This window comes from Stigmatopora argus, chromosome 16 (assembly GCF_051989625.1).
Source record: "Stigmatopora argus isolate UIUO_Sarg chromosome 16, RoL_Sarg_1.0, whole genome shotgun sequence".
In the NCBI taxonomy this organism is placed as follows: domain Eukaryota; kingdom Metazoa; phylum Chordata; class Actinopteri; order Syngnathiformes; family Syngnathidae; genus Stigmatopora; species Stigmatopora argus.
Window position 1 is genome coordinate 13,833,005 of NC_135402.1, and position 25,482 is coordinate 13,858,486.

Consider the following 25,482-nt stretch of genomic DNA (forward strand, 5'->3'; position numbering starts at 1 on the left):
GATACTCTGGGAAGAGCTGGATGAAGTGGCTGGGGAGAGGGAAGTCTGGGCTTCCCTGCTGAAGCTGCTGCCCCTGCGACCTGACTTTGGATAAAGCGGAAGAAAGAGAGATGAGATAAAAGCTATAGTACTTGGTTTTCAGTGTCTGTGTGCGCGAGTGTGTGTATATACAGTGGGACAAATAAGTATTTAGTCAACCACTAATTGTGCAAGTTCTCCTACTTGAAAAGATTAGAGAGGCCTGTAACTGTGAACATGGGTAGATCTCAACCATGAGAGACAGGATGTGGAAAAAAACCAACAGGATATCACATTGTTTGATTTTTAAAGAATTTATTTCTAAATTAGTATGGACAATAAGTATTTGGTCACCTACAAACAAGCAAGATTATGGCTATCAAAGAGGTCTCCACTTGTTACCTGTATTAATAGCATCTGTTTTAACTCATTATCGGTATAAAAGACACCGGTCCACAACCTCAGTCTCTCATACTCCAAAATCCACTATGGCCAAGACCAAAGAACTGTCGAAGGACACCAGAGACAAAATTGTAGACCTGCACCAGGCTGAAAAGACTGAATCTGCAATAGGTAAAACGCTTGGTGTAAAGAAATCAATTGTGGGAGCTTTTATTAGAAAATGGAAGACATACAAGACCACTGATAATCTCCATCCATCTGGGGCTCCATGTAAGATCTTCACCCCGTGGCGTCAAAATAACAAGAACGGTGAGCAATAATCCCAGAACCACACGGGGGGACCAAGTGAATGAGCTACAGAGAGCTGGGACCACGGTAACAAAGGCTACTATCAGTAGCACAATGCGCCGCCAGGGACTTAAATCCTGCACTGCCAGACATGTCCCCCTGCTGAAGCCAGTACACATCAAGGCCCGTCTGCGGTTCGCTGGAGAGCATTTGGATGATCCAGAAGAGGACTGGGAGAATGTGTTATGGTTAGATGAAACCAAAATATTGAGATGAACTTTTGGTAACAAATAGTTATTTTCCACCATGATTTGCAAATAAATACTTTAAAAATTAAATAATGTGATTTTCAGTTTTTTTCCCACATTCTGTCTCTCATGGTTGAGGTTTACCCATGTTGACAATTACAGGCCTCTCTGATCTTTTCAAGTAGGATAACTTGCACAATTGTTGGTTTACTAAATACTTATTTCCTCCACTGTATGTATAAATATTGATACATACATACAGTTTGCAGGATTTACTTAACCTGCAAAAACCCAGACTCTAACAAGGTATGCTTTTATTTTCTCTTTTATTTTTAGGCTACTTGGGACCTGAGTTTAAAAACTAAGCATTATCTTTTTATATGATGTAGTTTCTGAGAAAAAATGATGTCCACATCATAAGTGGACACCAGACCAATTTTGGACTACAAAATTTAACATTGTAGTCTTTGACAAGCAAAAATGTAATGTCCACACGTGGACGCTAGGTCATAGGAGGTTAACCACTATTGGAAAGTGCTGACATGGTCAACTCTATGAACATGTCTTGAGTTTATTATCATCATATGTATAAATTTCTAGTGTTATCATACATTTGCTACCATACATGGATGTTTTAACAGAGCATACAATATATTTTCACTTGCTATGAACTCTTTGTGAGGACAACAAACTCTGGGTGACTTCAAACAACTCCTGAGAGGCTGGAGAAGGGAGATCAACATTATGGGATGCCATCTTGGATTGAGGAGAAGCGATTCTGGCAAATGATGTTATTCGAAGATTATTTATACCAAAAAGACTGAGACTGTTTAATGAAAGCCAGATGTTCTAATATGGAGATTTTGCACATACACACACATTATATTTCTGTAATGGACACACCTATTCTTTCACAATAAAAGGGGGACATAGCGCTCAAAGATTTGGAAGGATTTGGAAGGAAGAAGACAAAAGGCAGCGCTGCTCCCTCCTCTCACCAGAGCAAGAGAGTTTTTCATCTTCTGTTCTTACGCTACCATGAAATGTTAAATTGGATAACTTGACATGTATCAAGGCTACTCGCGCCTGGCCAGTCAGAGCACGTTTAACTACCGGTAAAAGGTAAGATGGTGGCGTCCTGAGCGAGCAATGAAAGGCACAAGTACGTTTTTTCATGTTTTATGCAAGATTTTTTTTTTACTTTTCTTGAATTTCATTCTCATCTCACATCATCTCCCGCTTTATCCGAAGTCGGGTGGCGGGGACAGCCGCTTCAGCAGGGAGGCCCAGACTTCCCTCTCCCCAGCCACACCCTAAATTAATTCGCCAGGCTTGGGCATTAATACCTGCGGAACCCAATCTGTGCGTAGAGGTGAGCCCGACTATGTCAAGCTGGAATTTCTCAACCTCATGCACTAGTTCAGGCTCTTTCCCAACCAGGGACATTCCACGTCCCAAGAGCCAGTTTTTGCAGCCGGAGATCGGACCACCATGGATCTGGCACCCGACCTCTTTCATTCATAGACGTCAAAATTAATTTAGTTTAGCATTCTATCTTTTCTCTATTTTGAAATATATGACTGTATCGACTGCATTGTCTTGCATTATGGTGTTTTGTCTTTGTCACCTTGCAGTTGAGTGTATGTCAAGTCCAATTTGTGCCCTGCATCATAGAGACTTTACCCTGAAGATGTCTAAACGTGTCAATCCAAAGTCTATGACAACTTTGGTTCGTGCTTAGGGTTGTTGCAAGGAACAGACTGTGAGGAGACAGCTGTTCGAGCTCTCCCCATCCTGCGGTCTGGTAATAAACCTATTTCCTTCAAATTGGTCTCACTCTCTGTGCCTGCTCCTGAAGATATGGGTCAGCCAGAACAGACCCAACATACTTTGGTGCCGGAAACCAACAAGCCAACAATTGCCGGAGCGACGACGGACCGCGACTAAGGGCAAAATAAAGACTATCGACAGCACCCTCCATTGAAAGGGTCAGCCCGACGGCCGTTCCCTCGCCGCTCCGGTAATCCGATGACGGTCCCTCCGAACAAAGGCAGCTTCGGAACGAGAAAGATCGTGAGTTCACCCTTTGATTTCTGTCTGCGTGAAGTGTGGTCTGGACCGACGTAGGTAGAACATGAATGTTCGTGGCCTGGACCAACGTAGGTAGAACATGAATGTTCGCGGCCTGGACCGACGTAGGTAGAACATGAATGTTCGTGGCCTGGACCGACGTAGGTAGAACATGAATAGAGTCAGGGACTCCGGTAGTGTAATCAGAGATGTTGGGTGAATCACGAAGTATTGAGATCAATTTCGGGTAGAGTTGTTGTTTAAACTATTATTAGAATAGAATTGTTGTTTAAACTATTATTGGAATAGAATTGTTGTTTAAACTATTATTAGAATAGAATTGTTGTTTAAACTATTATTAGAATAGAATTGTTGTTTAAACTATTATTAGAATAGAATTGTTGTTTAAACTATTATTAGAATAGAATTGTTGTTTAAACTATTATTAGAATAGAATTGTTATTTAAACTATTATTAGAATAGAATTGTTGTTTAAACTATTATTAGAATAGAATTGTTGTTTAAACTATTATTAGAATAGAATTGTTGTTTAAACTATGATTAGAATAGAATTGTTGTTTATACTATTATTAGAATAGAATTGTTGTTTAAACTATCAAGTAAGTGATTAATATGGGTCAGAAAGCGACAAAGGAGGTAGGTTTATTGCCGGACTGCAGAATGGAAATCGGAGAGTTACCGAGTGTGAAATATATGCGGATGCATAGTATGGAAAGTTGCCTGTATCTGCCACGATGGGTGGAGAAACATGGTTTCTGTCCACAAATTGAAGGACATGGAAGGTTTGATGAACTTAGACAGAGAGAGATTGAGACAGAGAGACAGAGCGGGTTAGAGAAAAAGGGATGAGAAAATTGACAATATTATGACATATTGGTGACAATTTTTATTAAACACTGAAATTTGCCATTAGGAAATGCCTAGTAGGTTATTTTCTCTAATTTACTTATTGTAGGTTTTAATTGTGGTAACAGTGAGCTACAGAAAATGGCTCTTATCTTAAGTATACATCGTCTTCTTGGTGAGGGTGACACGAGTTGGTTGCAATAGGAATTCAGCCAGTGAATTTAGCTATCCTTGGGTGGTTTAGCAATATGGGGGTGATTAGCGAATTATTTGGTTGTTAATGATATCAAACATGAAAATAACAATGCAGAAATGGCATTCATCCAAATAATTAGGTATATTGTACCTGACTGATTTAGATAAAATAATTGATTTAGGATAGGCATGATTTCCCTAGGACTGAAGAGGCATGGAGTGTTTTCAGTGCACGGAAGACATTCCCTGTTTTGTCCTGAGCGGGTAAAATATGCCTTGGGGTGGGTCATATTAATGACTATTAGAATATTACGGATTGCATGAGCATCAAACAATTGATGTCAACCAAATGATGTTGACCTATTTCCTTTGGGAATGATTATTGCTGATAGGACAGCAAAAGGTGGTGAGCTGTCAAGAAGCTCCACTGGGGATGGCTGTCTCCACTGGTGATGAAAATTTCTGATTATGTGTGAGCGTGAATGGTTGTCTGACTTTTTGTGTTTTTGATTGGCTGGCCACCAATATATAATCAATTGATCAGATATCAAGGCGGAAAAGGATTTAGAAATTTGGAATCGATTTCTGAAATCGCAAATAAGCTCTTTTCAGGGATGGCGGCGACAAATTATGGAATTGATTTCGTCAAATGAAATTTTTGATGAAAATGCAGCAGCAGTACACCAAATGTGAAACTTGACGTGGAGGAACAAATAATCTGCTCTGCAAAATGGGGAATTTGGGAACACTGAGAAAAAAATAAACAAAGACAGTGCACGATTTGGAATTCCAAAGAACCATTGATTTATGGTGATAATGGCAACCAAATTGTGTTGACAAAATAATTGACGGGATTGGCAAAAGGTTCCATATTTCGTTATGAAATCACTGCGCGTACATAAGTTCAACCGGACAACAACATATGAAAATCCTATTTGGTAGACCATACAAATCGCCATTATTCACTGCACGATTGGAACTGAATGATGAGGCTAATGTGGCTGACTACATAAAAAGAAAAAATCTTTAAGGAAACGCATTGAATTTGGGTTAGCAGAAAGAACTGTGCTTCTCAACAGGAAACAGACCAACGGTGGTGCCAGGAGCCTGGGTGCTCAACCTACAGTATAAAGAAGAACTAGCACGACCCAAACTGGGAACGTCCATACCAAGTGTTGCTGATCAATCAGCAGACATGAAAATAGCCGAGAGGAGGATGTGGATTCACCTTTTGCACTGTAAGAAGGTTCTCTCAGTTGAAACGTTTGAGGAGACAGGTGAGATAAACTTTTTGACGTAATAAAACGAAACGGCAACCACTCCAATATTGATTGGAAAGATTATTGCTCAGCGAGCAATGCCATAAACCATAGGGAACTCTTTTATCTCCATATGCAAAAAAAGGTGAAAGCGTTTCAATTGAAACTAAACCTTAACTCCTCAAAGCGGTACAGCTACCAATGAAGCTGGCTATATGCAAATGTAAAGCATACACGACGGGACAAGACCTTGTCTCATTGGGGAACAAGCGACCAGACAAAGCAGCCAAAGAAGCCGCACACTGCAAACATCCAGACGGCAATCTCCACGGTGGAAAGACACAGCCCAAACCCGGACGAAATCCTAAGAGACATGCAAAATCACGCCCCAGAAAAAAAGAAACTACAATGGGAAACAGAAGGAGCAACTCAACACAAAAACGACCTCTATGCAGTAGAAAACAGGTCATGCGTCCCACGATCATTGTTTGAAGTGATTGCCAAATTGAGCCATGGCAGGAGCCATGTCTCAACAGGAGGGATAGTATAGTACAACAAATTGCATGTTCCCAGAGGTCTCCAAATCTACTTTAAAACCTACTTTAAATGTTTTTGCAGAAACTGTCTCACCTGCTGTAGATACAACTCTCAAGGCAATGAACGACCCAAGCGCGGAACAAGGCAAACAGGGACATATCGCTTCGAGGTTCTGAACATGGATTTCATCGAACTGAACCAAAGTAGCACATACAGGAGGTCCTGTCCCCAGGCGACCTGGTACTTGTCAAGGTGAGAAAAAGAAAGTGCTGGTCATCTCCATGTTGGGACAGACCTCACCGTGTGATTTTGGCCACCCCCATCACTGTCAAAGCTGGTGAACGAGTGTTGGAGCTCACGACCAATATCCAACAAATAGGCTGCATCGACCGATACCTCCGACTGGACCGACCAGGAAAAGACACCCTCTTCGCTATCACCATCTGCACTACAGTCCCCAAAATGATTGGTGTGAACCCCTTCGTAAGACCATCAGCCACACGCCTACTCAAAATCCGTCCGGCAGGAACACCTAAGACTGAGGAGATACACACAATCCTCGCCCATGTCCAAAACCCAAGAAGAAAACGACTACCACCCGATGATGAGGAACAGTTGGTACAGATATGCTGCACTCAGCCCGCGCCACAACCAATAAGAGTTGTTATGTCTGTTCCCTCATGCCCACTGCTGTAGCACAACCACAGCTATGGACCAACCTCCAGAACAAAGAACTTGCCAACCACAACTACAACTGTATCCTGGGTAATCCGAAAAAATCCTGTCCGGCAAAGTTCGACCGCCTACATACCATGGTCGCGATCCCATTAGCAGCTAGAGTCAATCCCGCGACATATGTCCGGTGCAACAATCGAACAGACCATTATCCATCCTGTTTCAAGTTCAGTGGACCAGATCCCAAGACCTCTTTAGACCAAGTTCACGTCACCGGGTGCGCCGAGATCAGTCCCTTCCCAATCATCGACAGTACTGGACCAAGTATGGTGGCTCTGCGGATGGCAAGTGTATATGATCAACCCCGCCAATTCAACTGGCCTCTGTGTCCCTACATCTGTCTCCGACCACACATACATCCTTACAACAGATTCGATCCCCAGAGTCGACTCCAACCCACGTCTACCCACCAGGCGTCAATACCGGAGCCTTGATTTGCGCCCCCATGATCCAGTGTGGGGCTCGGATGTCCCCCTTGAACACAAACACTGGTCAGTCTCCTCCAAAATCCTGATGGCTCTGTTCCCCTGGATAGGAACAGCAAAGAACACCCTATGTATGGAAACCATTGACTACAGATTCCAGGCCTATGTCAACGCATCAGTACGACTACAACAAGGCCGAGAAGCCCAAATAACCGCCATGACCCAAATTATTATCCAGAACCTCCTTGCCCTTGACAAAATAACCGCCCAGCAGGGAGGTGTGTGCCATGGTAGGACTCATGCTGCACCTTGATCCCTGCCAACGCATCCTACTCAGTCCATGATGCTCTAAAAACTGTGAAGAACATACAGAACGCTATGACAAGAGATCCGGTTCCACAACGAAGATAGCTTGACTGGTTCCTCTCGGGCTCATGGATAGACTCTTTTGAAATCACTAGTACCGGTCGTAACTGTTATTGCTCTCGTGCTTGTTATCCTAAATTGTTTTTTCCCCAGCTTCTCAGCTTTCATCAAACGTACCATTAATGCCACAATCGAATGTACCATGATTGTTGAAACCCAGCTAATGCTAACTCGTATACACATGCAACAATATAGTGAGTGACCTGTTGATTTAACCCAGATCTGATTTTACTTTAAAAAAATAATAAAAACAAACACTCCTCGTTTTGTTAGATGATTTCAAAACAAGTGAGGAGCCCTAAATTGGGATAAAAGCACCGCTAAGGCCAGCGAGTAATAAATAACAGGAAGTACAATCACGTGTGCGGCTTAAAGAAAGCAAAATAAAAGCAGGGGGCGGGGCCAGATGACCGTGAGAGATTGCAGCTCGGCTAGGCGGAGCAAAGCGATCGGTGGGCGGGGCAAAGTGCTTCCGGTCGGGGCCGTAACGGTAGAAATAGACGTAGAAAAAAGCTTAAATATGTATGTACAAAATGGGGGGGGGGGAACAATTTCTCCGCAGTTTTTGTCGTTCAAGTAGAGTGGCTACCGCTAAACGCTAACTTTGTACGATTGTCTGACACTGATTAATGTGTCTTTTCTATTCTGAGACACAAGCCCATAAGGCAATCATCCCAAGCGGGAGGTCAAGGGAGGAATTTTCCCTCAACTGCGTGAGGGTTTTCGCCCCCTTCTGGTCGGTTTAAACTCCAGTTCGAAGTAATTTGTGAAGAATTTCGTTCAAAAGTAGCGTCGCTAACAAATGAGGTTCCGATGTGTTTATACTCACAACAGGAGGGAATTGTTAGATAAGATTGAAGATGATGAAGTTGCTTAGTAATTGTTTGTTCATATTGTATCAGTTTTTGTAAGTATGAACACATTGTTGTCGAGACAGCCCTGAATCATAGACTTAGCCCTGCATCATTGTCATAGCCCTGCATTAATGAGACTTTGCCCTGAAGATGTCTAAACGTGCCAGTCCAAAGTCTCTATGACAACTTCGGTTCGTGCTGGGGGTTGTTGCAAGGAACAGACTGTGAGGAGACAGCTGTTCAAGCTCTCCCCATCCTGCGATCTGGTAATAAACCTATTTCCTTCAAATTGGTGTCACTCTTTCTGTGCCTGCTCCTGAAGATATAGGTCAGCCAGAACAGACCCAACACTATTATTTCTCTATTTTGAAATACAGTCGTGGCCAAAGGTTTACATACACTTGTGAATAACAATGTCATGGCTCTCTCGAGTTTCCAATTATTTCTACAACTCTGATTTTTCTCTGATAGAGTGATAGGAAAAGATACTTCTTTGTCACAAAAAAACATTCATGAAGTTTGGTTATTTTAGGACTTTATTATGGGTTAACGGGAAAAGTGATCTAATCCGCTGGGTCAAAAATATACATAGAGCAACACGAATTAGCAATTTTGGTGACTTCGAAAATTGTGTCAGTGAAATGAGCTTCATAGCATGGCCTCTTAACTTCTTGTGAGTGATTATGAGTGACTACAGCTGGTGACTTCTGAGGCCACTTAAATAGGGCTCATTGGATGCAAACGCCCACAAACGCTACAATGGGAAAGTCAAAGGAGCTCAGCATGAATCTGAAAAAGCGAACCCTTGACTTGAACAAGTCAGGAAAGTCACTTGGAGCCATTTCAAAGCAGCTGCAGGTCCCAAGAGCAACAGTGCAAACAGTTGTTTGTAAGTATAAAGTGCATGGCACTGTTTTGTCACTGCCACAATCAGGAAAAAAACGCAAGCTATCACCTGCTGCTGAGAGAAAATTGGTCAGGAGGGTGACGATTCAACCGAGAATCACCAAAAAGCAGATCTGCCAAGAATTAGAAGCTGCTGGAACACAGGTGTCAGTGTCCACAGTCAAGTCCTGACTTAAACCCCATTGAGAACTTGTGGACAATGCTGCAGAAACAAGTCCATGTCAGAAAGCCATCAATTTTAACTGAACTGCACCAATTCTGTCAAGAGGAGTGGTTAAAGATTCAACCAGAAGCTTGCCAGAAGCTTGTGGATGGCTACCAAAAGTGCCTAATTGAAGTGAAAATGGCCAAGGATATGTTACCAAATATTAGCGCGGCTGTATGTATATTTTTGACCCAGCAGATTTGATTACTTTTTCTGTTAACCCATAATAAAGTCATAAAAGAACCAAACCCCATGAATGTTTTTTGTGACAAAGAAGTATCTGTTCCAATCACTCTATCAGAGAAAAATAAGAGTTGTAGAAATAACTGGAAACTCACGAGAGCCATGACATTGTTTTCACAAGTGTATGTAAACTTTTGACCACAACTGTATTTATATCTGTATCGACTGCATTGTCTTGCGTTATGGTGTTTTGTCTTTGTCACCTTGCAGTTGCGTGTATGTCAAGTCTGATTTGTGCAAATATAAGCTGTACCTTTGATTCTGTCCTTTTTTGTTGCAAATACCATTTATATGTGAGAAAATATGGTAAGTTAAAAAAAGAAGAGTTGCTGGGCAAATAAGTTGAAACCAACATGCTCACAACTCCACATTCGCAGACAGTAGTCACACTTCCTATTCTAACCTGAAGATGGCAGCGTGAGCGCGGACACGCCGTAGTAGGTGAAAGCGCCATTGTCGAACTTGAGTCCTTCCTTGCCGATCTCCACCTCTACTCGACCCTGCAGTGGAAAAAAAAAAGTTTACAACAGCTCAGCGTCAACTCAATATAAAAACATTTGGCATCTCTGGCACGCTCACCTGCAGCAGCAATATGAAGTAGTCCACCGGGTGGTTGCGTGTGTACAAATAGTGGGCAGGGCTTAGGCGGTTGGCAGGGTCAAAGTGCACTTCCTGGTTAACACTGGGGTGACGAAGAAGGTGGAAAAGGATCTTCTCTGACATGCGCAATGGACTGAAGTGTTCCACTTCTGCGCAAACACATGCAGAGCTATGTTATAAAAATACACATTCGTTCTGTGAAATACATGAATATACATGACTGTGATCCTTCATTTTGTGGCTTAAACTTTTGCGACTTCACTATATGGCAGATTTTTCTCTGATATATAAAAAAAGTTCATAAAAATGTCTAAATCTACGCTGAAACTCACAACTGGAAGACAGATGAAAAATGACAGTGAAAAACGGCAGTAGCCAGGGAACCGCATCTTCTTCAGCACTGAAATGGTTGGCCCTAGGCCGCGAAGAAGCTCATCTCAGAGGAAGAATAGGTGCGGCGAAAACTATAAATAGCTGTGAAACATGCCACCAAGCCTTTCTTGTTTCCGTCGGGTTCCGTTTCCCATCGCGTATGCTATACCTCGTAGAGAAAGAATAACTTGAGTCAATTCCAGGCTTGTTAGTATTTTACATTGCCACTGAAAATGCCTGTAAACGTCCACGACATCGAAGCCACAGCGAGCCCACGACGGCCTCCCCATTGCAGACTGACATGGCATCAAAGCGGAGTTATGACGATTCTGCGGCGCATGGCGGCAGCGTTGGCTGGGAAGAACAGGCCGCTACAAGTTTTATGGAAGAGGATGCACTGAATGTTCTTGGGTTAACACGGATTGCCAAACGCTCTTCATGATTGAAGAGCCAAAAACCAAAAACTTTGACAGAGTTCCATACCTGTCAACCTCTGCCGATAACTGCCCTTATAAATGATTATTGATTCCCCTTACAAACCCCCCAAAAACTCGTACGGTGTTTGTAAGGTTTTTTGGGGGTTTGTAAGGGGAATCAATAATCATTTATAAGGGCAGTTATCGGCAGAGGTTGACAGGTATGGAGTTCATGCTTTACAAAACAAGAACAAAGCCTATGCTTTCATTAATTCATTTATAACAGACAAAGGTGTTTTTAGGTCGTTTTGTTACTGGACATGTTTCGATCCAACGCTTAGTCAGGTGAGTACAGTAATCCCTTGTGTGTGTTCGTATGTCCGTGTGTGTGTGCGTACGTGTACGTGTGCGTGTTCGGGTGTGTGCGTGTTCATGCACGTGTTCGTGCGTGCGTGTGTTTGTGTGTGTGTGTTCCGAGTTCTACCCCCCTGTCTTGTGTAGGCATTCTTTGGGTGCTGCATTTTCCTCCCAAAACCCAAAAACATGCATGGTAGGCTGGTTGAACACTCTAAATTGCCCCGAGTTATGGGTGTGAGCGTGAATGGTTGTCTCCTTGTGCCCTACGATTGACTCGCAACCAATTCAGGGTGTCTGTCCCCCGCCTACTGCCCATAGTTGGGTGGGATAGGTTCCAGCACCTATGCAATAATTGTGAGGATAATCGGTCTGGAAAAGGAAAAAGGGCATTCCATGAGTAAATACAGATTACTATTTCACTGATATGGTAGTACATTTTAAAAAGTTGATATACTACTTGTGAATGTGATTATTCTCAATTAATTCGACAGTCAATTATATAAACTCACTGACGGTGATAGTTTTCTAAGTCGTTTGAATCTGGCAGGGTTGGCTGTTGCCAGGCTCTCTTGGTACGCACCTCTGGAGAGGAAGCGGTGAGTGGCGAGCAGAAGCTGCGGTGAAGTTTGGATCTTGGGCTCCCCTTCAGCTGTCTTGAAGAGCGAGAACTCCTCGGGAGTCACACGGGGTTCTAGGGGTATTTCCAGTGGGGGCAGTGGACGCTTCACCTTCCTATCCACTGAGAAGCACAAATGCTGTGTCGGTGATAAAACACAACACTAAAAATGAAAACCTATTTTTCGACAAAAAAAGAAAGAAATATCCACCAAAATATATACAATAGGGGAAAAGGGTGTTTTTTTTCTTAATAGTGCAATTTTTTAATGAAAACATTCATTCAGGGCGGCCCGGTGGGACGAGTGGTTAGCGGGTCGGCCTCACAGGACAGGGTGGGGTCCTGGCTTCAAATCGAGGTCAGTCCACCTGTGTGGAGTTTGCATGTTCTCCCCGGGTCTGCGTGGATTTCCTCCGGGTACTCCAGTTTCCTCCCACATTCCAAAAACATGCATGTAGGATGATTGGACACTCTATGTTAGGTTAGAACTTGATTTCATCCAGTATTCGGGAAGTTTCTTGGTTGCAGTACAGATACAAGACACACAAGACATTGTAGACCTAGGTAAAAAACTGGAGCCACACAGGAAGTCCACAAAGTGGGGACCTTCTGCAGACTGAGACTGAGGTTACCGCACAGTCCCTCGTTAGTCTGGAGGTTTTAAATATCATCTTCCTTGCCAAGATCCTCCTAAGCTGTCCTATCACCTAATCAGCAGCAGCGGAAAGCAAGCACCGGCAGCTCCTCCGTCTGACCGGGGAGAGATCTCACGCTCCGATAACAATGATGGAATGCTCGGTCTGCAGCGTTGCCTTTTCTCCTGGCACTATCGTCCACTGCTTACAGCTGATCCTGAGTGCATGACAGCGGAGGTAACGGCTGAACGACTCCAAAGGCGTCGAGGACTAACACAAAGAAAAGCCACGGGACGTGTGGGGCCGAGTCGCAAAGGCCGCAGAACAACAAAGCAAAAAGTACAAAGCAAAGTAAATGGGAAATCATTATGAAATACCAAACTGCAATAAAAAAAGACAGAGAAGCAGCAAAAACACAAAATGAGCAAGAGCGGACGGAGCTACCGCTACCAGCTGCCAATTGAGCAGCGCCATCTTGGTTGCAGTAGTAAAATCGGTTACAGACAAGAAAAAGACGTTGTAGAGTTGGATAAAACTGGAACCACACACAGGAAGTCTTCCACAAGATGGGGAACTTCTGCAGACTGTGACTGAGGTTGAAAATATGCAGTCACTCCTCCAAGCTTATCCGCACAGTTCTTCAGTAGTCTGGAGCTGAAGAATCAACAGTAGCAGAGTACAACCCCTTGACTCCGTTTCCGGCCTGGTAGGCACCGACAGCTCTTCCATCTTATCGGGGAGGAATCTCACTTTCCTCATAAAAATTGATGGAATGGTTGGTCTGAAGCGTTGCTTCTTCTCCCGGCACTTTTGTCCAGTTCTGGATTTCTAGCGGCACTGAGGTGTTGCTCCTTCTGCTGCATATTGTTCACAGCTAATCCCATGTGTATGACAGCGTAGGCATGGCTGAATGGTTCCAAAAAAGAAGTAGCAGAAAGAAGCCAGGCTAACAGAACAAAGAAAGTTGTAAAAACATTAAGGTAAAAAGTATAAAGTACAAAGTAAAGTAAAAAAGAATGTATTAAGAAATATTAAAATGTAATTAAAAAAAGATAGAAAGGCTGTAAAAACATGAAAAACAAATAAGACGGCGCCATCTTGGGAAAAAAGAAATTATGCATTATTATACAATACATTGCTCCTAGGTATGGTGTGAGTGTGCATGGTTGTCCGTCTCCTTGTGCCCCCCGTGACCCTAATGAGGATAAAGCTGCAGAAAATGAGATATGACAATTTAATTCATTAATTTTCCCGCTTATCATCATTAAGATTGAGGGGGTGCTGGAGCCTATCCCAGCTAATTATGGGCACCAGCTGGGGGACACCCTGAATTGGTGGCCAACCAATCACAGGGAAATAGGAGACAGACAACCGTTTTTGTGTCTCCAACCAGCCTACCATGTTTTGGGGATGCGGGAGGAAACTGGAGTACGTGGAGAAAACTCACGCAAGCCCAGGGAGAACACACAGGAAAGTGCGGACCTGGGATCAAACCCTAGATCTCAAAACAGTCAACCCGACGCACTAACCAATTTCCACCAGACCGCAGCTCCCAAAATCATGTATGCTATTGGTTGAACACTCTAAATTGTCCCTATGTACAAGTGTGAGCATGAATGATTTTCTGCCCTGCAATTATCTTGCAACCAATACTGGCTCCGTATAGTTGGCTGGGATAGGCTCCAGCATCCCTGCAACCATTGTGAGAATAATGAAAATGAATAAATGAATGAATGAATATTATTATTCCAATGCCTCATGTATATTTTTAAATAATTCAGCCATCAAGGTGTTTGAATGATGTTATACATTGAAATTAAATAGTCTTAAAATAAATAGATGAAGACTTCCAGTCAAAATGGAGAAAACTTACAGTAGCCGTCCGACTCATCTAGGATCTCTGATTTGATGATCTCTTCAATGACATCCTCCAGTGTGACCAATCCCAGCACCTCGTAGAAGGGGTCGCCCTCGCCCTCATTATTGACCTTCTGCACAATGGCCATGTGAGAGTTGCCTGAAGTCAACGAGCTAACGTTAGCCTGGATATGGGTCAATGTGTGTGTGATGAAACAATCGCACCTCACCTTTCTTGAACTCCTCCAGCATGGCATCCAGCTTGGTGTCATTGAAAACAAAGTGCAGCGGGTGGTTGTAGAACTTGGTGATAGTAGTCATTGGTGTACAGTCATCAGGATCCACCAGCGCCAGGTCCTTTACGTACAGGATCTCCACGATGTTGGACCTGCGTCGTTCCGTTTGGTGATGATCCAATCAAATCGGAGGAATTGTTGATCAAGGTGGTGTTTTAAGACTGCTGTATGTTATATTATTATATCATTAACAGTAAATTAATTAAAATTGGTTTTGGAATGACTTTCTTTGGCTGTGTGAATAATGTGTTGGTATTTTCAATTGCCTTACATACATTAGGGATGTACAGTTAGCAAGCGCCAATTAAAGGGGCATCTTGAGGCCAATTGGTGGTACTGTCATCCGTCACTACTTCGCGGCTTTAAAATTAGCAGCTTCAGCTCATCGTGTTTTTTTATATTAAGTATGAAAAAATGTTCATAAAAATGTCAAAATTCAGACTGAAACTCACAAGTGAAGGACACTTTCATGTCTTCCGCTTGCCATTAAGAAAATGGCGGAAGACAGGGGACTGTCACTAAACTCTGCAGCGAAAAAGTAAACTGGTGGGCAGCGGGCGGTGGCTGTCACTTTCACCTGAAAATAGAGCTTTTTGATCAGATTCACGGCAGGGAGCCTTGGTGAAGGTGGATTTTTTTTCAGAAATGAGAGTCCCGGCCCTAAGCCGGAAATAGAACTCGCGCAACAAACTGAACGGCCAGGAGCCTCGGGGTTGCAGAGCTGATCGTGGAATTTCACAGAAATGTTTCAAAGTGAAAGCTTTGGGCAACATTTCACCCTTGTCTGAAAATAGAGCCCTTTGGGCAGCGCTGAGGAGCAAAGTGGAAGTGGAGTTTCCATTTAAGTCCGGGCAGTGCGCTGACACCATTCCTCTTATCCCAAAATACAAGCTCTCTTGTGTTTCTCACATCTTTCGTGCAAAATTGGGAGACTTTGAAAAAAAAATTGGGTACCGTATTTTCACGACTATTCGGCGCATCATATTTTTAGCTCAGTGTCAATAACGAGTGCTATTTCTGTATTTTATACACACAAAGGACGGACCATTTTTTTAGACGCATATATATTATATATTATATATGGATGAACATCGAAACAGAAATAGCGCTGGCTACTGGAAGCAGCCTATTTCTGGGTTCCGGTGCGCAGTGACTGCTGGGATATATAGTTCTTGCACGCTTCACCCACACGCTAAAAACACGTTTTTAAAAAGGCAACGGAAGCAAAACTGAGTTTGGTTGTACTTTATTTAGACATTTTACAACTCACACGTCATCATCACCCACAAATCCCTGAAAGTCCTCATTTTCTGTGTCCGAATTAAACAATTGCCCAAACGAGCCTTCCAAAAAGCCGGGTCCCCTCTCTTCGTTCTCAGAGTCACCGTCATTTCCATGTGGCTCCTTAGAAATGATGCCGGCTTTGGCAAAAGCTCGAACAACCGTGCAAGCAGACACGTTCGCCCAGGCGGCCACAATCCATTCACAAATCGTAGCGTAAGAAGCCCGGCGCTGCCTGCCACTTTTCGTGAAGCCAGGCATGGCATATATATATTATTTATGGATGATTATCGAACCATAATAGCGCCGTCTACGAAAGCAGCCCCAGACGCTATTGCCGGTGCGCAGTGACTGCTGGGATACAATGTCCTTTTGTCAATACACCCAGGTTGACAGCTGTGATAACGTTGCACTAATAGTATCAATATACTACAACGGCGAACACAGTAATTTGGTGCTACATGCACCAAATGCACGCTACACCCACACGCTAAAAACACGTTTTTAAAAAGGCAACGGAAGCAAGACTGAGTTCGGTTGTACTTTATTTAGCCATTTTACAATGTACTCACGTCATCATCACCCACAAAACCATCAAAGTCCTCATTTTCTGTGTCCGAATTGAACATTTGTCCATCGAAAACGCTGAGTTTAATACGTTCGTCCAGGCGACCACAAAACATTCGCAAATGGTAGCTAGCTAGTAGCTAGCGTAACTATTCCAAGGCTGTCTTCCATGGTTTGCAACTGTCTTGATGCCGATCGCCAGGCCACAATCCATTCACAAATAGTAGCTAGCTAGTAGCTAGCGTAACTAGTATTCCAAGGCTGTCTTCTATGCTTCGCAACTGTGTTGATGCCAATCGCCAGGCCACAATCCATTCGCAAATAATAGCTAGCTAGTGTTGATGCCTATCGGCAGGCCACAATCCATTGGGTGTATTGACAAAAAAAACTATATATCCCAGCAGTCACTGCGCAGTACTTTATCTACGGGAAAATAGAAGTCGGGGGCTGCTTGCCATAGTTGTCCTATCGACTGATTTATTTTATTTTATCATGATAACAATTTTAGTATTGGTCCATATATAAAGCGCACTGGATTATAAGGCGTCATGTCTATTTTGGAGAAAATTTCAGACTTTTATGTGCGCCTTATAGTCGTGAAAATACGACATCTTTCGTGCAAAATTGGGAGACTTTGAACATTTTTTTGGGTAGTTGCGTGAGGACCATGTAACGAATAGGAGAATTTACATATAAAGTACTGCTCTACTTATGAAATCTTCAACTTTCGAAAAAAGTTCTGGAACCAATTAGTTTGGTGAGTAGCGGTACGACTGCATTTGTATCAAAAAATAAATACCCGTCAAAACTTCCCATTAACATCTTCCTTGAGCGCCAAAAACCTCTCAGAAAAGCTCCTACTTAACCGTATTTACTCGAATATAGGCCACTTGCGCGTAAAGCCGCACCTTTAAAATTGGTTGGAAACGGACCACTTGAATTCCACTTGATGATTATTGTTTGTTTCATTCACCCACAAGTTGTATTCTTTGTGTTTTCCTTTAACTTTGGATTGCTCACCAATCTTAACAAAGTGAAAATTTGTGTTTGGTTAATTCAATCAGCAAATGTACCTATTCACTTCTACTTTATCACTTTGAACACTTTACTGCAGGTCTTTAGTAAATTTAAGATGTGACTAGTAAACTCAGGAGTAATACTTTGATCTGCTTAGTAACTTGAGTTAATGATAATGACATGTTTCTTTCTTTCCCCATTTTAAGGTTTTCAAACTAATCACCTTCTTATCACCCTAAACTACAGTAAACAGTGAAAAATGGAGCAAGACTGAGTTGTTCATGCATTCGGAAGACCGGGGCCTTTTTCAAGTTTGGGCAAAAAACTGAGAGATTTGCAAAGCAACTTGACAATAGTAAAGCCAGCTTTAATCAACAAATTCGACCCTCCTCATGGTTTAAAAAACAAGAACAAAGCCTATGTTTTGACAGATTTGTTTATAACAGACAATGGTGTTTTTTAAAAGTCGTTTTGTTACCTGACATGTTTAGTAGGGCGAGTACATTAATCCCACGAATATCGCGGACAATGTGCCCATGGCCACAAGAATACAAAGGACTAAAACTCACATTTATCTGTTTTGTTTATTTATATCAAGCGGAGAGGAACTATTTTCACTGCGAGTACAGTATTTAAAGTAGTTACATTTTTAAATATATACATTACAGTCATACCTTGAGGTAGGAGCTTATTCCATTCCTGGACGAAGCTCGATTTACTTGCATCTCAAATCAACGTTTCCCCTTAGAAATGAACTAAATATAAATTAATTCGTTCCCACTCTCTGGAAAAAAACACCAAAAACAGGATACCTGGGTTTAGGATAATGTCACGTGTTTCTTTCTTTCCCCTTTTTAAGGTTTTCAACCCAATCACCTTCCTGTCATCGTAAACTACAATAAACTGTAAAACATGGAGGAAGACTTTGTTCATGCGTTCGGAAGATGGGGCCTTTCTCAAGTTGGGGCAAAAAAATTAGGGAATTACAAAGCAACTTGACATCAACCAAGCATAAAAAAAGAAATTATTTTCTCGCATGTAAGCCGTATTTGTCGCAAAAAAAGAAAGAATCCAGGGTATGGCTTATATGTGCATAAAAAAGACGACATGCACGAAACTGCAAGGTGACAAAAACGAAACGCCGTAACGCAAGACAATGCGGCCGATACAGTAATTTATTTCAAAATACAGCAAAGATAAACAGATAAAATGCTAAACTAATTTTATTTTGATGTCTATGAATGAAATTCAAGAAGAAAAGATGTATCTTGCACAAAACGTGAAAAACCTCACGTGTGCCTGTTACTGCTCGCGTCGCCATCTTACCATAGTTAAACGTACTCTGACTGGCCAGACGCGAGTAGCCTTGATAGATGCGTTCATAGCGTTTACCATGTCAGCACATCCAAATAGTTGTTAACCTCCTAAGACCCAGACTCTTGCTAGGAATGCATTTTTTCTCCCTGAAATTTAGGCTAATTGGAAACTGATGAGGCGGCCCGGTGGCGCAAGTGGTTAGCATGTCGTCCTCACAGCTCTGGGGTCCTGGGTTCAAATCCAGGTCATGTCCATCTGTGTGGCGTTTGCATGTTCTCCCCGGGCCTGCGTTGATTTCTCTAATTTAATTATTGTAGATTTTTACTGTGGTAACAGAGAGCTATAGGAAATAGCTCTTATCTTAAGTAAACATCGTATGAGGTGAATTGCGAATTATATCTTAGGTATTGAGTTATTTTGGTTGTTAATGATATCAGACATGAAATTAACAATGCAGAAAGGGCATGAGAAAATTCATGGCATTCATCCAAATAATTAGGTAAATTGTACCTGGCTGGGGTAGATAAAATAATTGATTTAGGATAGGCATAGTTTCCCTAGGACTGAAGAATCATGGAGTGTTTTTAAAGTGCACAGAAGACATTGCATGTTTGTCCTGAGCGGGGGAAATATGCTTTGGCATAGGTCATATTGATGACTATTAGGATATTACGGATTGTATAAGCATTGATCAATTGATACAACCAAATGACGTTGCTGTCTATTGCTTTAGGGGCATACAAATTAAGAGAACTTTAGCCAAAACTTACAGCATTGCAATTATGGGGTCAATAAACCTAAATGTTACAGTGATAACGATTGGCAATAACAAGCTTAGATAAGGGGGAAAGGAACAATTCTCCAAGTTCCAAAATCTGGCTAAAGAAACAGATTAGGTTTGTCGCTTTGGGTTTTGACATAATGCGTTGGCGCATGAATTTTGAGATATTTGGGGAATGGGGATCCCATATCTACAACAAACTCAAGGGAAATTTGGAAATGGGCTCCATTTGGCACTGGATGCCCAAATTCTGGTGGGGCCTTTCATGATATGAAACAAGTGATGAAAGTATGTCTATGTTCAAAAATAGCATCTCCAAATTATAAAACATCAACCTTTGACTAAAGCTTTAAGTAGATGGGTTTTCTAGAAATAAAATGGAATGGGCAAAATTTGAACGGAATGCGAGATACATTGACGACTAATAAAACAAATTTTAGAGGTGAAACTATTGCCACCTCAATTCTGCGTACAAACGGCTAAACTGATAGCATTAACAGGGGGTGTAACTTAATGCAAAACATGGAGGTAAAGTTTTTACAAACGGTTAAAATACTTGAGGGCGGTGTGTGTGTTTCAATGTGTCACAACTTCTCTGTTATTGCATTGTTGGCGAACAGATAGTTGATCACAGCCACTCACACAAAACAAATTTCTATTTGTAGATGTGTGGCACGCGAATCTAATACATTAATTACCTAGTTCCTTCTGGAATGATTATTGCTGACAGGGCAGCAAAATTGGGTGAACTACCAAGAAGCCCCACTGGGGATGGTGGTTTACACCTGTGATAAAAATTTACGGGTCACTGATGTATGGGTGAACGACCCAAATTGGAAGACTAGTGATTAACGCATCAACCTTGCGGTTCGAGGATCTACTGATGAAAAGCGGGGTGGATCCAGACCTTCCAGAGTGTGGAGTATTCCTGGTGTCCTCGAGAATTTGTGGGTTTTCTCCGGGTACTCCAGTTTTACTTCAACAAACCAAAATTATGGATGCTAAGACTGGTTGAACACTCTAAATTCCCCTGATTATCAGTGTGAGCGTGGATGATTGTCTGTCTTTTGTTTTTAATTGGCTGGCCACCAGGATATGATCTATCAATCAAATATCAAGGTGGAAAAGGATTTGGAAACTTGAAATTGATTTCTGAAATCGCCAATAAGCCTTTTGGGGATGGCGGTGGCAGATTAGGACAAAAACAAAAAGGAAAAATAATTTCGCCAAATTAAATTTTTGACGAGAATGCTGCAGCAGTACTCCACATTTGAAACAACGTGGAAAAACAAGTAATCTGCTCTGCAATGGGAAATTTGGGAACGCTGGGGGTTAAACAAAAATAAAAGACTTGTTTAGGAGGGCTGCCATTTTGAGTCATGGGAAATTCCATGCCTCAAAAGGGGGATTGATAGCCTTGGTACAATGGCACTACAAAACTTGTGGATTTAATCTATATGCAAAGGATTTTTGCAGAGCATGTTTGACTTGTGCTCGGCATAACCCCCATATATGGCCAAAATGCGGGCAATTCCCAAAAGCTACATATCCAGTTCAAAGGATGCATATGGATTTTATAGAGAATATGTGTGGTACATAACAGGCCTAAGCAGAAATTGGGGAAGCCTTGTTGCAGAAACTGGTCAAGATTGGTAGGCTTGGATGACACACACGTGCGTAAAAGCCATCAGGCCTCTGATAAAATCAACCCATACGGTGGGGGGATTACAAATCGTTATTCAGACTGACAAATTAACTTGTGGAAGAGATCCTTGTCTGACGTGTTTCCTAAGTCCATGGTCGGGTGGAGAAGACCATTTTTACAAATTTTATATTTGTGTCTCAACAGCAATGACCATGCCTACAGACGCTGTGAGAAAACCGTCAGAGACGGAAACACCCGGATCCGCCATAGTAAAATTGGAATCTGAGATGACCAGGGATGATGAATTCATTTCTGAAACAGGGATTTCCCAAACGGGTAATAATTGGATGTTGTTGATGGAAAATGCAGCTATTACTATAAATCAAACCTGCATAACATGTATGGGGCCCCCGACCTCTCTTACAAGTAGTACCCGTGCAAATTACCCCTGATTGTGTAAAGGAGATAATGATAAAAGATGTAAGCCAAATTGTGAGAAATGGAATAATGTATACTCTGTTACAAGAGCAGCAAAGGACAAACCTAACTTTTCAACACATGTTGCCTTTGATCATTTTACCTGCTTAAACCTTACAGGGGGTACATGGGGATAAATGAGACGTGGTGTGCCCACGTCCTAAAACAGACTGCATCCCTGATACCACTTTCTGACCTATGGTGGTGGTGTGGTGGAAATAAATTATACGACTCCTGCCGAAACGCGGCAGGACTTTGTGCCTTGGTCTCACTGCTCTTACCAGTGTCTTTTTTCCATCTACAGTGGAGGAGATACAATTGGCTGCTCAGAAATCCTGTATGATGGTGGGTCCCTCCCGACGGCGTCGATCGGTATGGAGAGAGGGAGATCCAACATACATTGAAGCGATTGGCATCCCCGGGGGCGTACCAGATGAGTATAAGATGGCTAATCAGGTCGCAGCAGGTTGGGAGTTTATTTTTCTTCTAATAACCCCAAACAAAAATATGGATGGGATAAATCACCTGCATTACAATTTCAAAAAACTTGGAAATTATACTGAACAGGGATTTGTGGCAATAAAGGAACAACTGGCAGCCACTAGTCTGATGGCGTTCCAGGATCGCATAGCGGTTGAGATGCTTCTTGATGGAGCAGGGGGCGTATGCAATGTTTGAAAATGTTGCACTCAACAACACGTCACCCAATGGGTCCCTAACCTGGGCCGTTGAAGGCCTGCAGACTCTAAACCGCAATATAAAAAAGCATCCTGGAGTAGAATTATCCGCTTGGACAGATTGGTGGGCCTTCGGTAAATACAGAGATTTGGCCCTATCTGTTGTGTTTTCAGTAGCCATTTTTGCAACGACTTTGACATTGTGTGGGTGTTGTCTTATCCCCTGCTTACATTCCTTGCTAAGCTGACTTATAACCACTGCGATTGCCCCTACAAATTCTAAATTACACGAATTATATCTGCTTATGAAACGTACTGAAGAGAGCAGTGAATTCCAGGAGCATGGTAATTCCGAAAACGAATGGGGCGAAAATGATTTCGTTCTTTCTTTTTCAGACCAGCCTGCGAGTAGGGGCTATGCGGGTAAAATTAAAGCAGCCAACGGACATTTCCCTCATTTGTATTTGCCATAAAATGAATTAATAGCAAACATATAATAAAAACGGGGGAATGTTGGGGTTATTCTGGGATATTATTATATATCATTTTATTAATCATTATATGAATATGAGCTTTATTTGAATTTGGGACCGAGCAAGCTCAAGGTCACTCTCCATGGCAGCTGGCTCCGAGGACATTTATTTGTTTTTAGGACTATTGACCTGACAGATCACCAAGTTCCGGGCCAAGGACTGTTGATCTGAGTTCGCAATGAAGATCTGTGAAGGACTCTCAAATTGCTTTGACTTGGATTCCGGCAGATGGCGATAATCGAAACAACTTCCGAAAATACTCGCATAATGTTTCAAAATACTGCCCCTCGGTTCACCTTGTATGAAAATTATTATGCTTACTTGTGCAAATTCTTACGCAGTTGTTTTTGGTTTCCGACCTGATATCCAATTGTTGTGGCAGTTGTTTTTTGACCTTAATTTTTTTATTCGGTTGGCTTATGTAATTGTTTGAATCAAATAACCTTAAGTGTTTTGATTATGCGCGACCTTAATTGTGTTATCCGCTTATGCAATTGGATTGAATAGATAACCTTGTAATTGATTTGATTCGATGTCTTAAATTGGCAGGAGATGAATTCGGTCCTTTAGAATGTCACGGTGGCGAGGACGAGCCAGGACGATTCTCACTTGCAAGTTAACGTCGGAGATGTACCTGATTGATGCCTCCCTTGTATTGTTTATATTATATTAAAGATACCTATTAATAAACCTATTAGTGGGTTTCCTCCCACATTCCAAAAACATGCATGGTAGGCTGATTGGACACCCTAAATTGCCCCTAGGTATGGGTGTGAGTGTGCAAGATTGTCCGTCTCCTTGTGCACTGCGATCGGCTGGCCACCGATTTACGGTGTCCCCCGCCTCTAGCCCGGTGTCAGCTGGGATAGGCCCCAGCACCCCCTAATGAGGATAAAGAGGTTCAGAAAATGAGATGAGAGATGAGATCATTTTGTTACTTTGTATGCCTACTTATGAATTTCCATAGCAAATGTTCATGTCCCCGCCATAGACGGCAAGAGACGTCCAATTCATTTTGACTGGGAGGGCTATTAGCAATCGTTTGATCAATGACAGCTAATGAGTTAATACCTAAAAATGTAAACCAATATATTTAAAAAAAACCTGATCTTTTTTACCTATGAAGAGACCCGATTGTGCCCGATTACCAATACATTCTGATCAGATTTCTGATCAAGGACACCCCTCATTTGAATGACTTTAGAGCAGGGGTCACCAAACTACGGCCCGCCGGCACATTTGGACCGGCCCTCTGAACAATACCAGAGACGCTATCGGATTTTTTTTCCTATTTGGCCTTGAAGACTGGGACGTTTTAATCTTGTGTTTGGTTCATTGCACCCCTGCTGAGCCCACAAATCATACCATTGAAGCGGGGCTTCGCATTGCTTCTTTGGTGACACGCGCGGGGAGTGTTTCCCTTTGATGCATGCGGGCACGTCCACCGTTGCATGCACGAGCAGTGTTACCGAGACATCTGGACGATCGCAGGTGAGGGCGGAGCCCTGGGACCATCGCGGACTATTCAAGCATTTAAAAACTGTGCAACCTGTTTGAGAACGGAATAATAGCGAAAAAGTTAGGTAAGAGAAAAATTGATTCAGAATGCAGGGTATTTAACCTGGAGTGGACAAACGATTATTTTTGTGTTCAATGCAAAGAAAAGGCTGTTTGTCTCATTTGTCAAGAGACGGTGGCGGTATTCATAGAATACAATCTTTGCCGACACTATGAATCCCGTCACAAAGACAAGTACGATAGCTTGCAAGGCCAAATACGAGTAGACAAACTCTCAAAGCGAAAAAGTGGACTATTATCTCAGCAGAACCAGGCATCCGTTCGGGCCAGCTTTCGGGTTGCTAAATTGATAGCAAGCAGCGGTAAGCCTTTCACTGACGGAGAGTTTGTTAAGAAATGTATGGATACTGTCGCGGAGGTGTGTCCCGAGAAGAAAGATGCATTTAATGCCGTAAGTCTGTCGGCGAGTACAATGACCAGACGCGTTGAAGAAATCGGGAGTAATGTATATGCCCAGCTGCAGCAGAAGACGAAAGAATTTGACTTTTTTTCATTGGCACTGGATGAAAGCACGGACGTGCAAGACAGCGCAACTGCTCATTTTTATTCGTGGAGTTAGCGCAAACTTTGAGATTTGCGAGGATCTGGCAGCACTCCAAAGTCTCAAAAGGACTACAACGGGAGAGGATATTTTTGACAAAGTGCGCCAAACCATGTAGAAGTTGGACCTGGACTGTTCAAAGCTAGCTAGCATCACGACTGACGGGGCTCCTAGCATGGTGGCCGAAACTCGCGGTCTAATAATGGGACGCATGAACCGGGAGTTGGAAAAAAGGGGTCTC

The 25,482-nt window shown here is 42.5% G+C and overlaps 1 protein-coding gene across 6 annotated transcripts in view; it reads right to left on the minus strand.

Moving 5' to 3' along the window:
• Positions 1 to 25,482, minus strand: part of cnnm3 (cyclin and CBS domain divalent metal cation transport mediator 3) — a 63,197-nt gene that overhangs the window by 13,964 nt on the left and 23,751 nt on the right. For 5 of the 6 annotated variants that reach the window (XM_077623019.1, XM_077623016.1, XM_077623017.1 and 2 more), the window contains exons 4-8: positions 14,762 to 14,919; positions 14,548 to 14,691; positions 12,004 to 12,162; positions 10,258 to 10,427; positions 10,082 to 10,178 (exon numbers count right to left, since the gene is read on the minus strand). In XM_077623019.1, the coding sequence (XP_077479145.1) occupies positions 10,082 to 10,178; positions 10,258 to 10,427; positions 12,004 to 12,162; positions 14,548 to 14,691; positions 14,762 to 14,919 (728 nt within the window). Of the gene's footprint in view, positions 1 to 10,081; positions 10,179 to 10,257; positions 10,428 to 11,246; positions 11,793 to 12,003; positions 12,163 to 14,547; positions 14,692 to 14,761; positions 14,920 to 25,482 lie in introns of those variants that run through there. The other variant, XM_077623020.1, reaches the window with a different exon arrangement.